General features: G+C 41.1%; 2 protein-coding genes across 5 annotated transcripts in view; one reads left to right on the forward strand and one right to left on the reverse strand.

Annotated features, from left to right (window-relative positions):
* HEATR9 (HEAT repeat containing 9) overlaps positions 1 to 15,937 on the forward strand; it is a 324,842-nt gene that overhangs the window by 124,055 nt on the left and 184,850 nt on the right. The gene's annotated exons all lie outside the window — the stretch shown is intronic.
* Positions 430 to 15,937, reverse strand: part of AP2B1 (adaptor related protein complex 2 subunit beta 1) — a 119,106-nt gene continuing 103,598 nt past the window's right edge. For all 4 annotated transcript variants that reach the window (XM_082373935.1, XM_082373934.1, XM_082373937.1 and 1 more), the window contains 4 exons: positions 13,474 to 13,558; positions 12,450 to 12,536; positions 5,695 to 5,849; positions 430 to 891 (listed from right to left, as the gene is read on the reverse strand). In XM_082373935.1, coding sequence (XP_082230061.1) covers positions 817 to 891; positions 5,695 to 5,849; positions 12,450 to 12,536; positions 13,474 to 13,558 — 402 coding nt within the window. In that variant the 3' untranslated portion in view covers positions 430 to 816. The remainder of the gene's footprint in view (positions 892 to 5,694; positions 5,850 to 12,449; positions 12,537 to 13,473; positions 13,559 to 15,937) is intronic.

The raw sequence follows: 15,937 nt of genomic DNA on the forward strand, positions 1-15,937 counted from the left end.
GAGCAGGAGATGGGGGAAGGGCATTTTGGTTCCTGTTTCCCATCTCTACTCAAATTCCTTAATCAGTGTTATTAATAGATTAGATCAGTGGAAAGGAATGTAGTAAGTTCTCATTTTTCTCAGCCTCGATGCTGACAAGCCCTATTTCCTGCACTCTGCAGCACCATTCAAGAAAGACCACCATTCCTAACTGCAGAGCATCAGAGGAGATGATAATACGGGGCAGGGGGAATCACAAGGAAAAGGAGTTTGGAGAGAAAAAAAAGGGATCAGGGACAAGGCTGCCACAGACAAAAAACCCCTAATGGGGTGGGCAAGAAACTGCGTCTCTTCCTCCAGGACTGTGCGGTTGTTTTAACACTTTTTATCAGTTACACACTATTCCCTCAATTTCTCATATGTACAAAAATATAAAACAATAAAGTGCAGTTTACGTTTCAGTGACACTTTTCCTTGCTTTAATTTTTTTTTGTCTTTTTCTGCTTTTGAAACGAGCTCTCGATTACAAAATATCAAACTACACTCAAAAATGCCAGCCACTGGCACAGGATGGAGAAGTCCACAAGTAAGGACAGATAGCAGCAGGTGGCACGAGGTGGGAAGTGATTGAAGCAGTGGTTACAAATGGTCACAGGAAGCTAAAACTATCCAACAGGTTGTGCCCTAATGTTAGCACAGGTTAGACTAGTCACTACCTTGGTGGGTGGCCTCAGTGTGTTTGGGTTCAGATTCTACACGGCAATACAATTTTCTTCCAGTTAAGAGTTCTTGGCTTGCACCGATCACAGGGTGGCCAGAGGGCACCGGACCAGTCTATTAGTTTTTCAAAATGCTGTCGTAGACCTGATAGATGTACTGGGAGACTTCAGGAGCTCTACACTTCAGCGACAGCTGTTTGGAGGAAAAGGAGAAGGAAGATTAGCACAGAGGATGGCATTAACTCGAAAGGTATCCAAGTACTCAGTGCAAGGACACCTCTTCCTGATAAAAGGGGAGAAGAGCTTCTACCACTGAGTAGCCAAACAAAGAGATCCTGTTAATAGGTTACACGGGTTTTAGAATTTCAGTTTAATCAATGTCAAGCTGTGCTGTGTTTCCACCCACATTCTATGTGGGTCTACGAGGTTAGGAAATAATCCATATGAAAAAATGTAGGGGAAAAGATACTCTACTGCTTTGCTAAGAGTCATAAGGACTACTACCAAATGAAAAGGGAAGGGTTAAAACCCTTAACGTGGTCGTCATTTCAGCTGTCTGCTCCAGTTTCTGTCTGACAAGGATGGTTATCTCGGTCCCAATTCAGGAGGATGTATATTCAAGTAAAATAAAAGCGTAAGCTAGATACTAGCTCCAAGGTACTAGTCTTTCCTTTATTACACTGAGAAGAGTATACACTGTTAAGGAGGGAAAACAAGAACCAACACAAAAAGACATTTACTGAGTGTAACTGTACAGCCATTTATGCCAACAGCATAATCTTTCATTTTCTGCCTCTTATTCAGGCCTATCAGGTACTTCTGACACTACTCTACTTCTCTACCACCACCTCTTCTTCTAGTCTAACAATTACCAAATTAAAATTAAAACATTAAAAAGATTTCAATGTTGAACACTGAGATTTTCACTTTGTGGGTCAACAAGTGCAAAATTTAAACCCATATTTGGACTCCTGAATTGTACTAGATTAGGCAAAACACTATTAACAATAACATAACAGCAAAACCATGCAAACTGCATTTAGAACCAGAAAACTTAATACTTGTTTTTTGTATTACTGACATCATTGCTCTTGTCTATTAAGGTAGATTAACAAAAGTTGTCTTTAACGATGTATCACCATGAGATTTTAGATTACCTCTTTATTCTCTTATTAGAGACTCTGGATGATTTAACAAAGTACAAAAGGTGAGAATGTTTTTGGCAAAAACGTCAAGAAGATGATTGGTCAACCCTGAACTTCTTGAGAAAACTCACATCCTCAAAACTTAGTGATATTTTAAAAATGCAAAACGAAACAAAACCAAGCCAAACAAAAGAACATCAAAAGAGGCTCTATTTATTTGCAGCTTTAATATTCAGTCTCTAAGCCATTTCCAAAATTGCTGCTTGACATTAATCAGGAAGACAATTCTGATAAATGTAGAACAAAACAAATGAACAACTAATTTAAGAATATAAATACGAATAGAGGACTTCCCTGGTGGTGCAGTAGTTAAGAATCCGCCTGCCAATGCAGGGGACACAGGTTCAATCCCTGGTCTGGGAAGATCCCACATGCCGCGGAGCAACTAAGCCCGTGAGCCACAACTACTGAGCCTGTGCTCTAGAGTCCGTGAGCCACAACTACTGAGCCTTCACACCACAACTACTGAAGCCCGCGTGCCTAGAGCCCATGCTCCACAAGAGAAGCCATCGCAATGAGAAGCCCACGGACCGCAACAAAGAGTAGCCCCTGCTCGCTGTAACTAGAGAAAGCCCACGTGCAGCAACGAAGACCCAACACAGCCATAAATAAATAAGTAAAGTAAGTAAGTAAGTAAAAAACAAAAAACGAGTAGAAAACAGCTCCCTTCTTTGGTCAAAGTTGCAGCTATAGGCATTTCCCTGACTTTCAAGCTACCTATAGAGGCAATCTGTACCTCCTCCTCCACAGCCTCTTCACTGTCAGTGTTGTAGAAAATTCTCGTGGGAGAGTATGTGGGTTCAGAAAAGGAGGAGGAGAGGAAGCTAAAAAGAGTAAGAACTGCCTAAGGGAGTTAACTCCCAGACTAAAGAGAGGGTAGTTCCTCCCCTTCAAAATACTGTCCTGTATTTTTTCACATCTTTGTAGCAATACTGGAACTTCCAACCAGTTGGAGATCCACTTTTTCGTTCACGAGTGATAAGGAAATGTTGCCTTCCTCAATAAAAGCCCTATCTGCCAAGGTTGGCACTGGCAGGGGTCATGGACTGACCACGCCTGGACCCTGAGAATTTCAGCTGCTCTTTGGAGGGGGAAGGAGGAGGGAGGCGAAGGAAGAGAAGGAAGAATCTCTCTTTCTGGACTGTTCTATCACCTCCCTCCCCCAGACATCCCAGCCTTTAACAAATGGTTAAGTTTAGACTTAAACCCATTCCTTGCTTTCCAACTAGTACAGCTAAAACAAGACAGAATAAATTAAAAAAAAAAAAAAAAAAAAAAAAGATTTTTTTGTTGTTGTTGCTAATTTCTAAAGAAAGCAAAAGGGAAACATACATAAAGAACAAAGAGGCTAAAAAATCTGACTTAGGACTCTGGGTCTCATTTTACATGGCTCCTAAGGGAAAAGAGGCCTTACCAGGGTTTTAACTTTTGAACCGCTAGCCTGCTTATGTGACACATCTTTAACACCAACCACTCAGGAATGCCACCCACCTAGACTCACGCCCCCTGCCTAGGTAAGCCAAGGACTTACACATCCACTTCTGGTTTATAGCCTGGGACACAGACTTCTTCACCTGGGACAAGTTATCTTCCCAGGTGAGATAGAGCTACTTAGAGATATGAGGCCTCTTCCTCATGGGATAAACATACTTTCTTAATGAAATACAGTAAGGGGTTGGCGGAAGTGATTTATCATGTAGTGCACCACTACTTACTTGGTCATAAAAAAACCAAATTATTAACACATGCAACGACTTAGATAGATGTCAAGGGTATTATGTTAAGTGAAAAAAAAGTCTCAAAAGGATACAGGCTGTAGGAATTGAATTTATATAACACTCTTGAAATGACAAAATTACAGTAATGGAGAACAAACATACCAGTGGTTGCCATGGGTTAGGGCTTGGGTGAATGTGTAACTATAAAGACATAGCAAGAAGGAGTTTTTTTGTGGTGATGGAACAGTTCTGTATCCTGACCGTGGTGATGATTATACAAATTTATATGTGTGATAAGATTTCATAGTACTGTATAGTCCTTAACCAAATAAAATAAAGTAAGAGTAATGATGTAGAACCTGGTGAAATCTGAATAAGGTCTGTAGTTTAGTTAATAGTATTGTACCAATATCAATTTCCTGCTTGAAAATGTACTACGGTTGTTAAGATGTTCTCAATGAGGAAAACTGGGTGAAAGATACATGGGAACTCTATGTACCATTTTAAAAACTTTCTGTGAGTCTTAAATTAGTTCAAAATAAAAAGGTTTTAAAAATTTTAAACAAACTATGTTGTTACTAAGAGGTCCTTCTCAAAATTCTCACTACCCTTATAATGAATAGAAAGAATATGGTAGGAAGTGTTGAGATACCTGAGTTTTCTACACACCACTCACCTACCAACAACTTATGTGATCTCGAACAAGTCATTAATCATTCTTAACCTTGGTTTCCTTACCTGCAATCTGGGGGTAATCATGCTTCTTTAACCTAGCTGAGATGGAATACTATATACAATAAAATAATGGATGATTAAAAAAAACACACACACAAATATGCATACTTTGAAGAAATTTCTAGGGAAGCAAATGGAGTTATTTTACAAGACCTTGATTTTACAGTGAAAACCTGTCCCTCCAGAAAGAGCACAGAGGGGTTTTCCTTTCTTAGGGAGCTCAAGGAAAATGACAGGGTAGTTTCTTACAAAAAAAGACAAGGCACTGGTGGTGGAGGAGGTGGGTGGGAGGAGCGTACACTTTATGAGGGAAGCCTGATCTCTCTCAGCTCACAAATGCTTGGCCAAAAATCTAGCTTGGTGGGACTCAGTAGCTCACACACACACACACACTAGTCCAGCTTACTTCAAGGGAGGGAACTAGTGGGGAAACACCAAGAATTTTCAGTTCTGGGTGGTATTATTTCCTTGATGTATGCTAATGAAAACAGGCTTGCCTTAAAATTAAGGAAAGGAGTCACAGACTTTTCTCAGCTACATGGCTAAAAAGCTCCCTTAATCTACTGAATATGAAGCTTCCTTAGAGTTATTCAATTCAAAAGCCTTAAACATAACAGAAGAATAAGATATTTCCCCCATCCCAAGGGTTTTTCTTGTACTTGACAAAGTGCAGATGACAAGCAGCATCCTATTGGGAGACTGCATTTTACAACAGCAAACAAACACCGGGTGCCTAGGGTATTAAAGCTCTGTTGTTTAACAAAGCAACTGGCTCCTCCCCTAAAAGTACTGCCAGGATTCCAATTTTAGTCCAGTGTGGTAATGAATGAAGTTTTCTAAACTAAAGTCCCCTTACAGGCTGTGAAAGGTATGTCCCATTTTGCTTTAACTTTTCAACAACCATTTAGGATACACAACACTGCTAAAAAAGGCTCATATGTCTGGGATTCTGATATCCTAAGAAAAGCAGGAATGAGCTTGAAATGAGCTACGGAAACAATCCTCTTAGCAGCTTGTTACAGTACCACATGCATAGATATGCTAGGTTAAGTATTAACCAATACTGATGAAGTTGCCAAGTTTTGTGAGCAACTCTGTATATACCAGGAGGAGTCTGAGACACTCGTGCTGCGAGGCACCGTGCCTGCTGGATGGGGCAGACACTGCAGACAGAAGGTCTTCTAAGGAGGCAACTGGGGACTTCTTTACTGACTGCTTGTTTTGGATACCTGGCGTCTGAAGCACCTCTACCAGGTCTTTCCTGGATGCTGAGAAAAAATGAAAGGGCTCTTACCCCCCTCCTTGAACCCATCTCACCCATTCTGAGAAAGGTCTTACCGTGTAATTGGGGTTTCCTGGCTGGATACGTAGCTCGGCCAAAATCCAAATGCCATTAGTGAGCTTCAGGGATTGGTACAGCATGTCCTGCCCTTCCACATTCCTCTTCGCAATAGTATAAACATTGTTGTTTTGCAACTTGCTGGAAACAGTGTCTAGAAACACAGATTCAAAATCCAACACCTTCAGTTAAAATACCAAACAAATGTACTATGAGTTATGTGTGCTCAAGTCTCCTGAGAAGCACTGTTACATGCATACATGCACATTTCAGAAAGCCCTTCTTCCACAAGAGCGAAGGGTAAGGAAGAAGCTCCTGAAGTGCCTGTGTATCACATTCCAGGACAGAAAACAGAATAAGGTGCAAATAAGCATTAGTGTAAGAATTACCTGTGGAGATTATGGTGGGTCTAAGGAGTTGGTAATCTTAAACTAGGTGCTAGACACGTAAAAATGCACTGATGAGGACAAAGACAGAAACAGGTACATGGGTGTGCCACAGTGACTGCCACGTCAGATTCATCTCTTCAATGCTAGTCCCAGATTCACGGGGATACAAAACTGACACTCAAATGCAAAACACTGCCTCGGAAGTTGCTACTACCTCACCGTGAGCCATTCTGGCCTCAAGTGCCAGGATCAGAAAAGCACCCAGTTGCAGAAATCCTGCAAGTCAAATTTATTAATCTGGATGTTTAAGATTTTTTTTAAAAGCAGGCAAATGATTTCTTAGGTCTTAAATTAAATTATTAATTTGGGGGAATACCATGCCCCAAATTAATAATCAAACAAACTGTCTCAACAAAAGACTCTGAGGAAGACTGAAGTTGTGCAAAGATGATCGCTCCAAGGCCCTGTAAGCCTGGCTGCCGTTGCTGGTCAGAGTGGAGGACTTCATAGTCACCAACACAGGGTAAGAACAGGTTGGTGTTTGGGGTCTTCCTTGTGACTACAGCATCAGAGAGACATGACATTCTAGAATTAAAGGTCATTTCTCTCTCCTTGTTCTCTGACTGCTAACATGAGATGTTGCAGCATCACAGAAAGAGAAACTTTAAAAACACAGATGATAAACACTACTTCTTTGTTGATAGTTTATTATGTTCATTTCTGATGAGAATTCAAATTACTCAGGGACGAAATTCTCTCCACATAAAAACCTGTCATGTTCTATTGTGCTCTCTAGGAAAAGGCTGTTGTGATGGACAGTCTTTCTGTTCTCCAAGACAGTAAGCTCTCTGAGCATAGGGATCCTAGAGTTTTTCATCACTGTATTTCCCACAGTATCTGGGACACAATGGATACCTGCCATCAATACCTACGAATAAGCCTCTGACTCAGGTGCTGGAGACGCCGATATGTACATAATGCCATAGGCATTAAAAAATATCTATTTAAGACATTTCTTGGTGTCAGTCTATTTATCTCTTGTAAAAATAAAATACAGTGTGTGTGTGTGAAAAAAAAAATGTAGCACACAGAAGATCTTAAAAAAAAATAAAATAAAAAAAAAATAAAATTATGGCTAAAAGTATACACAAAAAAAAAAAAAAAAAAAAAAAGAAAATTAAACTGAAGGGAGAAACGGGAACTTTAAGGCACAATTCCCTTTCTCTGCCTTGAAAATGAATCTGTCCCAGGGTGATTTCAACAAGTGAAATTTCTATAAATGACAGAAAGATAACTCTTCCTTTCTTCTTGTCATTGATAGAGGTAGTATGCAAGAGACAGGCTCATAACTGCTCCTCCTGCAATATTTTGATGGATGGTAAGCTTTCTATGAATGGATTAGTTACTATTCCCTGGGGAAGGAGGATGAGGCAAAGATGGACATGGATATTGGAAATATATTTTTTTCAAATAATTTTCCAGTTCAAAGGAATGCTTCTTATCAATGGGCCTAAAGAAAGAACTTGGGAAGAGGAGCATCTGTACTTACAAAGCCCACAGAGCTAACATCCAAAGTTAGTAATTTCCTCAACACAAAAAATGTCTAGGCACGTTTACCACACTCAGAAGACCTAGACTCATTTGTCACTTTTAAAGAATACTACAGTTAATATTGGAAATATATTTGCTTCCTTCCTGGGATGAGGATTCGGAACCTGACCTCAGGCCATTCTTTATGGATTTGCAAAGTAAGGCCCTAAATGAAAAGATGAGTCTTTTCAGTTCTTTCTAAAGGTCACCATGCTGCAGATCATGGTAATCTTTAATATGTGAGTCCCATGGCACCAGAAACACCCATGTAATACAAACTGAGATTTTTTTTTTTAAATTTTGTCATCTAGTGTTAATAAAGTTCACTTTTCAAATATACATACGTTTAAAAATCAAAAAAAAAAAAAAAAAGACATTTCTCCAAAGAAGAAATACAGATTACCAATAGGCACATGAAAAGATGCTCAACATTTCTAATTATTAGAGAAATGCAAATCAAAACTACAATGAGGTGCCACCTCACACCAGTCAGAATGGCCACCATTAAAAAGTCTACAAACAATAAATGCTGGGACTTCCCTGGTGGCGCAGTGGTTAAGAATCCACCTGCCAATGCAGGGAACACGGGTTCGAGCCCTGGTCCGGCAAGATCCCACATGCTGCAGAGCAACTAAGTCCATGTGCCACAACTACTGAGCCTGTGCTCTAGAGCCCACGAGCCACAACTACTGAGCCCACGCGCCACAACTACTGAAGCCCATGCACCTAGCAGGAGCTTTTGTTGAAGATCTACCTTGTTACATAGGCACATATTCTAGACAATATACACAGCAAGGCCCAGATGCCTACAGATGTCTCGTGATTTTACCACCTAAGTAAGAGATGATAGGCTAAGAAATGGAAGCTCACAAACACACATACACACTCACCCTCCCAGAATTAGAAAATGTGGCAAACAGCCAGGTAGAATAAGCAAGTTGAATGGATGTAACTTTACTGTGTTTGGAAGCATTCCAGTTAGGAACCTGGCTCTGCTCCTACTAAATGGCTGTATCATGATTTCTATCAGAAGACTGAATGGAGGGAGGAGGGTTCTATAACATAAGTATGTGTGAGTCAATTTTCATAAACCTTCGCTATTAGGTTTGAGCTAGAGGGTATGTAGATGGCAGGATAATCAGACTCTGCTAAATGAACCTATTAAGAATGGCAATGCGAGCCAATGTTAAGGAGGCTTCCTTGTCAGACTGGGACAGACTTCTTTACAAGATGTCAGTTTTTTGTAGTTGTTGTTGTTGTTGTTTTAAATATACCTGAACTCCTGGGAAACATGATGGAATCTTACAGTTGTGAGACTGAGAATGACAATGCAATGTTAAGACACTGAGATTTGCCCTAAAGGACAGAGTTTTAAAAGATGGTCAAATATGGTTACAACTGCATCAAGGTGTGATTTCTTTTGGTTCATTTGTCTCCTACCTCAAATCTGGCTTTGGGCCTGAGGCCTAAAGTCTTAGAAGGTGTGAATGTGGTCTTCCCCCCTTCATTTTCCTACTTAAGCTAAGGTCGCACCTCTTCCAGCAGCCGTAAGGGTGAAGAAGGTACACAGTGAGTGGGAAGGGGGATCTGTACATGCATGGGTCCTGGCTGTGGCACATACTCATCAGGAAGTTCAAAACCATTATGCCTGCTGAAAAGAACACTTTGTACCATGTGAACAACCAAACTATATTTAAGTGCTGGCTGGCAAAGCATTTGCATTTATGAAATGTTCTGAGGGATGGGGAGAACCACGACAAAACAAAGAAACAGAACTCATCCTCACCTAGTCCCTGTGGCAGAAGAAATATTTGTCCCTTACTAGAGAGCCCAACTAGTGAATATAGATACAACATGTCTCTGAGCTTTTCACAGTATAATAAACACTTAATTTAAAAAACAGGTTTGTAGACTGCTTGCCAGAAAGATTCCTTTCTGGATATGGCTGGAGATGCAACTACTTCTTGTATACTTAAGATAGTGGTCCCAGACATGTACTAAGCCCAAATACAGCTGTAATATAAGCTGTAAAACAGATTCATACAGACCGCTTGACGCCAGTAGAGATGACCAGTGCTAGGAAGCAGGGAGACCCATACATTGGTGCCTTTCTGATCTAATATTTTCTAGTATTTACACAACTAGTGGCACCATAAGCACCCCATCATATACACCTTTCTATTAAGAACTGATAAATGATTAAGGCTTAGGAAGAGGGTTTCTTTTCTTCTTTCATCTCTAGAAGAAATGGAAGAGCAAAAGTAAAAGCTCAACGCTAGGTGGTCAGCCCTTTAAGCCTGCGACTTCCTGTTGCCCTCAGAGTGTTAGCTCCATCTGTCAAATGTCTACTCTGGCACAAAAAAGCTATTTAAAGCCTTGGTGCTATTGTGATTAGGACAGATCAGCTGGGAAGGATGGTATTTTTAGCTCTCAGCTAGACCCAGGGTGTTGAATCAGAAGGCACTAAACCTGAAAATGTTCATGTTAATAGAGCTCTCAGACTGGAAGGAAATGTAAAGGCCAGGGTACTCCAGACCTTGGGGTGGAGGCAGAGGAAAAGCTAGAAAGGATTAGTTGCAGGAAGTGGTCTTGTAAGCGATTAGCAATGATTCAGTGTGGGAAACGATGGCCTCGGGCTCCTGGAGAAAACGAAGTGGCTGTTTTCCCCTCTGCTCCACGTGCTGCACTGCCACGTGCTGCACTGTGTGTCACTGGAAAACTGATTTGCTGGTATTTGGAGCACCCGAGGCAGGGAGGAACTGGCATGAGGCCACGGCAGAACTGATCAAAACTGAATTTGCTTTGGGAAACTGTTCCAGTTTATATCAGAAGACAAAGACCCTTTGGGAGCAAGACCAGACACCCCTTCTTTGGGCAAGATCACAAATGTACACCAAGGTTCAATAAGGGTTCAGAACCCCAATCTGGAAGCAGGGGGATCTTTTCTATAACTCTGACAGGCCACAGTAAAGCCCTCAATCATCCAAACTTCCATTTTCTTTTTTGAAAAAGCATGTCCCTTTCACACCAGACCTCTGAAACCAAATCTGCTTTCCAATTACTCTGGCCTTTCTCTGCTCTCTATAGGCCAGAGTTTCCCAGATCGTGCATGTTCAAGGAACGCTGGTGTTCCATAAGACGTTAATAATAAGCATTTTGTGACTTTAAATTCCACAGTGAAAAAATTCAGTTAATGTTGAGTTAGACTGGTCTCCTCGATGCAGGAAGCCTCAGCTTCTAGTGTGCTCATGTGCTCACCCAAGACAGGCACATCATACACTGTATTTTCCAACCTTTTTGACCACAGAACCCTTTTCTGAGGGACAAGTGTTCTCAGGAGCATAATAAATGAAATGTCCTGGGACTGACTACACAAGGGTGACTATAACTCTCGCCATGAACCACTGCAGATTCTGCACCTGAAGCTTCCTGAAAAACAGCTTACACAACGGAAAACTGCCCAACCTCCCAACTCATCAAATGAGGCTTGTGGTAACTAACCAGTAAGCCTAGGAGAGAGAGAACACCGTCACCTACCTAGAATATGGCATAAAAAGCAGCTCAATTTAAGTATGACTTTTTTGTGAAAACTCAGCAAAAATCTGGTTTTGTTTAATAACTACATAACCAGTAAGGCTGAGAAACCTAGACCAAGAATATGTTCAAAAGAAGGCAGATATGTGTGTGGTATTCCTGAAGAGAATCGACAAACTAGTAGCGACAGTGGACATTACAGAAAACTATCTCCTCAAACACCTCTCCAAGGGCTCAGGAGAAGCCCTGTAAGAAAAGACTTGTCTGAACACAGAGGAGGAATGCATCATAGAGCACTCCCACTCCCCGCAAAAAAACTTTTTAAAGAACAAGTTGAGCTGAGAAGACAGTGAGTTGTTTTTTTTTTCTTTCTGTACTGCTGTACTGCCTCTTTCCCCCACTCAATGCTCCAGCTACAGTGGGAGGGCGGCAGCCAGAAGGAGGAAATGACGGGTGAATGAAGAAAAGAGGAAAAGAGGCGGCACCCAACAGCACCAAGGCTCACTTTCATTCAAATGCCTTTCATTTCATAAGGCCTTATACTAACCTTAAAGAGAGACTGGAACAAAGGCAAGACCCTGAACAGCTGAAGGCTCCTTCCACTCCTGAGGATGCTTCAGTGAAACAAAGCCCTAGGCACTGTCAGCTGCTCTTGTTTCTCCTCCTGGGTTCCCCGTTTGATGTTCTAGTACAGTAATAAAACTAACTACTAAGGGGGCTGGAGCTTTTTCATGGTGATTAAAGAGGTCAGTATAACCATATGAAAGCTGACACAAGGCAAGAAAGAAAAAGGCTACCAACTAGGCTTTAATCAACTATGATGTAGTCTTATTTACTAGTAAACACAGGATTCCAAATAAGGATCTCAGAAAGAGCCACTACTGAAGGCTGACGTAAAATGACAAACAGTCCTTTTAATTTTGGGGAGAGTGCATATCTTCAAGTGCCACTTCAATTACCTAATGCTTAGAATGTTCAAGTAACATGACTCATACATGTTCAACTACTAGAGAATTGGGTGGGTGGATCCATTCTAGTTCTTTTCTTAAATCTGTTAGTTTGTAAGTAATCTAGTACCTACATCAAAACATCCCAAGTTTTTAAAGAGAAGTTTGCATAGTAATACCATATACTCACTAGAAATAAGGTAGATGTGAAAAGATAGGTAAAGAAAAGACAAAATTTTCAAATATCTAATTTAATGCACTAAGATGAAAATGAAATTTAGAGTCATCACTCACCAGCATTTAAATGACATTCCTTAATCTGAAACTGAAGTTCATTTTCATTGGGAATATCCTTCCATGTTGCAAGGAAGACCTGGCGCTCTGTACGGGGAAGCAGAGAGAAAGGAAGGATGTGTACAATCTGTCAATATTCTGACATCTAAGCCCTTGTACCATTTCTCCTTTGGAGTGCTGGCTCTAGCAGTACAGCCAGCAGTAGCCTGGGACTGGAGTCACCTCTTAGCTATGCAGAGGTGCTACACTCCAGGTCAATTAAGCCCTCATGAGTAGCACTAAGATACACTGGAAAAGAGTCTACATCTAGGGTTTAGTTTTACCTCCAGTGTTTTCCTATTTGGGTGACTTTGGTAAGTCTTGTGAACTTTCTGATTCTTAATTTCATCATATATTATTACATCCGCCTACCCTACCCAAACAGCTACTGTAAGAATGAAACCAGTGTTAAGTGCCAATACAACTTCATATGTATCACTACAAGCTAGTTTTATTAGATGGTGGTTTCCTAAGTAAGGGAAGAGAGAAATATCAACAACCACATGGGGAATACCAATAGATTTATCACAAATTATTGAATTCTTATCTTGAGACAGTAAGAACTCAGGACAGGGCTAAGTGCTGAATTTCCATGTATTATCTCAAGTCATTATAAAAACTATTTCTGCTTTGTAAACTTGGAAACTGAAACTCAAAAAAATTAAGCACCTTGCTACAGTCACATAGCTAGTAAACAGCCAAGCTGAGATTCAAATCCACATCTACTTGTCACCAAGCCACTTACTCTGTATGCTGTGGTGACTGGCTTACTCGGATAATGGGCATTGTGACTTGGAGACCAACAGCAAAGCAAGATCAACTGTGACTCAGGAGAATATATAATTAGCAATTATTAGAGCTTTAGAATAGCCTTCCTCCATTTTTTTAAACCTCAAAATAACTTGTCCTTCTGGGGCTATGCTCTGCCTGACACATTCAGAGGAAGGGCAAAGGTATATTTGGCAGGACAGGAGGACATACTTACCCATTTTGCCATCTTCTACAAAAAGCACGTTGAGTGGGATGAGGCAGCTGAAGTAGAAGACATCAATATTGTTTTTCACAGCCACCTGCCAGGAAAGTAGCAAGGGAAAATTAGGACATCATAAGAAGCCAGGTAGGAGGGAAAGAACAGTTATGTGTCTAGAAATATATCACCCAATTTCCTTCCTCTTTTATTTATTTATTTTTAAATATTTATTTATTTGGTTGCGCTGGGTCTTAGTTAGTTGCGGCACGTGGGATCTAGTTCCCTGACCAGGGATCAAACCTGGGCCCCCTGCATTGGGAGCACGGAGCCTTAGTCACTGGACCACCAGGGAAGTCCCAAAAATCTGTTATTTATTTATTTATTTATTTATTTAGCCTCACTGCACGTCATGTGGGATCTTAGTTCCCCGACCAGGGATCAAACCCGCGCCCCTTGCATTGGAAGCGCAGAACCTTAACCAGTGGACGGCCAGGGAAGTCCCTCCTTCCTCTTTTAGACAGGGCAGGAAACCCCAAATCAAGACATACCAGCCCATACACTGCAAAGCATGTCCTTATTCACTCCACTGTCAAGAGCACCGTGGACAGCCTGCAACTCTGCCTTGCTCCAGGAGGGGCCCCAGGAGGGATGAATTCAAGGCACAAATTCTATACCTGCGACATCTAGTCAGTTGTTTTAATAGTAGTTTCTGCTACCACTTACTAAGTACCTATTAATGACAATATTTCTAATCCTCATTATAACTATCCCAAACAAAGTACTGTTACTCCCCTCTCATTTTACAGATGAGGAACTGAGGTTCAGAAAGCTTAAGTAACATCCAGTATCACACTGTCAGTACACAGAAGAACCGGGATGCAAATGCAAAATTGACTCTAAACCTTGGTTTTTTTCTCTCCACAATAACTGGTGGCATACTGCCCCTTATCTTTTTTCAGATATCAGTTTTAAAGCGCTTTCTTTTATAAAATCTTACTTTCCTAAGTCATAAGGCTGGAAAAGCTTGTTGGGTCAAACACTCGTAAATCTGATGACTCTCGGAAGGAAAAGTCTTTGAACAAATGAAGAAATGAGTTTTCTTCTCACAATACAAACTTCTGGATTTGGGCAGGCTGTGATTCTACCATGGCCCATTCAATCCAGAGCATGCTGTTCATATTTTTTAAAAAGCTATAATAAGTACTTGTGTTCAGGGGCAACACTGATTGGTTTCTCTATTCAGAAACAGGCAGACTCCACTGTGGCAGATTATAAGAGCCATATACTGTAAGAGGGGAGAGTAGAAGAACTGCTCGAAACTACCACTTCCCACTGGTTTCTGTCACTGGTGACTTTCCTATCTATGCTCTTGGCACTGCAGAAAACCATTTCTCTAGGTGAGTTTTATAATCAGTAACCATGTCTATTTCTCTCTAAGAAAATCAAGGTAAAAAGTGCTTATCCAGCACCACTATTCTCTCCCCGCCCCTTCTTGGGGCAAATGTCTATACTTCAACAGCACATTGAGATTGAAATATCCTCTTTCCGAAGTACTTCCAGTTCTTTTACATTTGTTATCAACTCATCTTCCCCACCTTTTTTTTTTTTTTTGTCTGCATTGGGTCTTCGTTGCTGCGCATGGGCCTTCTCTAGTTGCGGCAAGCGGGGGCTACTCTTCGTTGTGGTGGGCGGGCTTCTCTTCGTTGCGGAGCATGAGCTCTAGGCACGTGGGCTCTAGAGCGCAGGCTCAGTAGTTGTGGTGCATGGGCTTAGATTCTCCGTGGCATGTGGGATCTTCCCAGACCAGGGCCCGAACCCATGTCCCCTGCATTGGCAGGTGGTTTCTTAACCACTGCGCCACCAGGGAAGTCCCTTCCCCACCTAAAATAGTACCTTTATTTCATCTTCCAAAATTTGATTTGGGTATGTCTACTTGATATCTTTCTGCCCTCTTTCCTATAAGAATTCATCAAATTACTTTCCTTGTAACTTGTACATTTAACCTTTCAATGACCCACACCCAGGAGTTTCTGACCTATATCACATAATCAGATGCCCAAAATGCTGAGACAGCAGGAGTCTCAAAAAGCTAGAGTCTGGTGAATACAAGCAGAGTAACTAGCCTCAGGAAAGAGGGACCTTAGACATTCTTTAAGATGTACTAGAGCACCACTTCAAAAGATCTATACCAGCTGTGGGCTTCTGGGAAGAAGGTATTTTCTAATTCATCTGGTACTCAGCAATGAGAGAATGGGAACTCTTATTTCAAATAAGGGCACCAAGAAGACCTTGAGGGAGTGCCAGGCTCTGTAAAGGGCATTTAGAAGTGAAAACTGGAAGTGGTTCAAGTGGGCTAGTGTGGGTCACATGTCCTCCAAGAGATAATATTAGTGGTTCTCAACCAAAGACTTATATTAGAATCATCTGGAGAGATTTCTCAAAACAGAATCCGGGACTCCATCCTATATATTTTGGAAAA

The sequence above is a fragment of the Balaenoptera borealis genome, assembly GCF_965194805.1.
Source record: "Balaenoptera borealis genome assembly, chromosome: 20".
Classification (NCBI taxonomy): domain Eukaryota; kingdom Metazoa; phylum Chordata; class Mammalia; order Artiodactyla; family Balaenopteridae; genus Balaenoptera; species Balaenoptera borealis.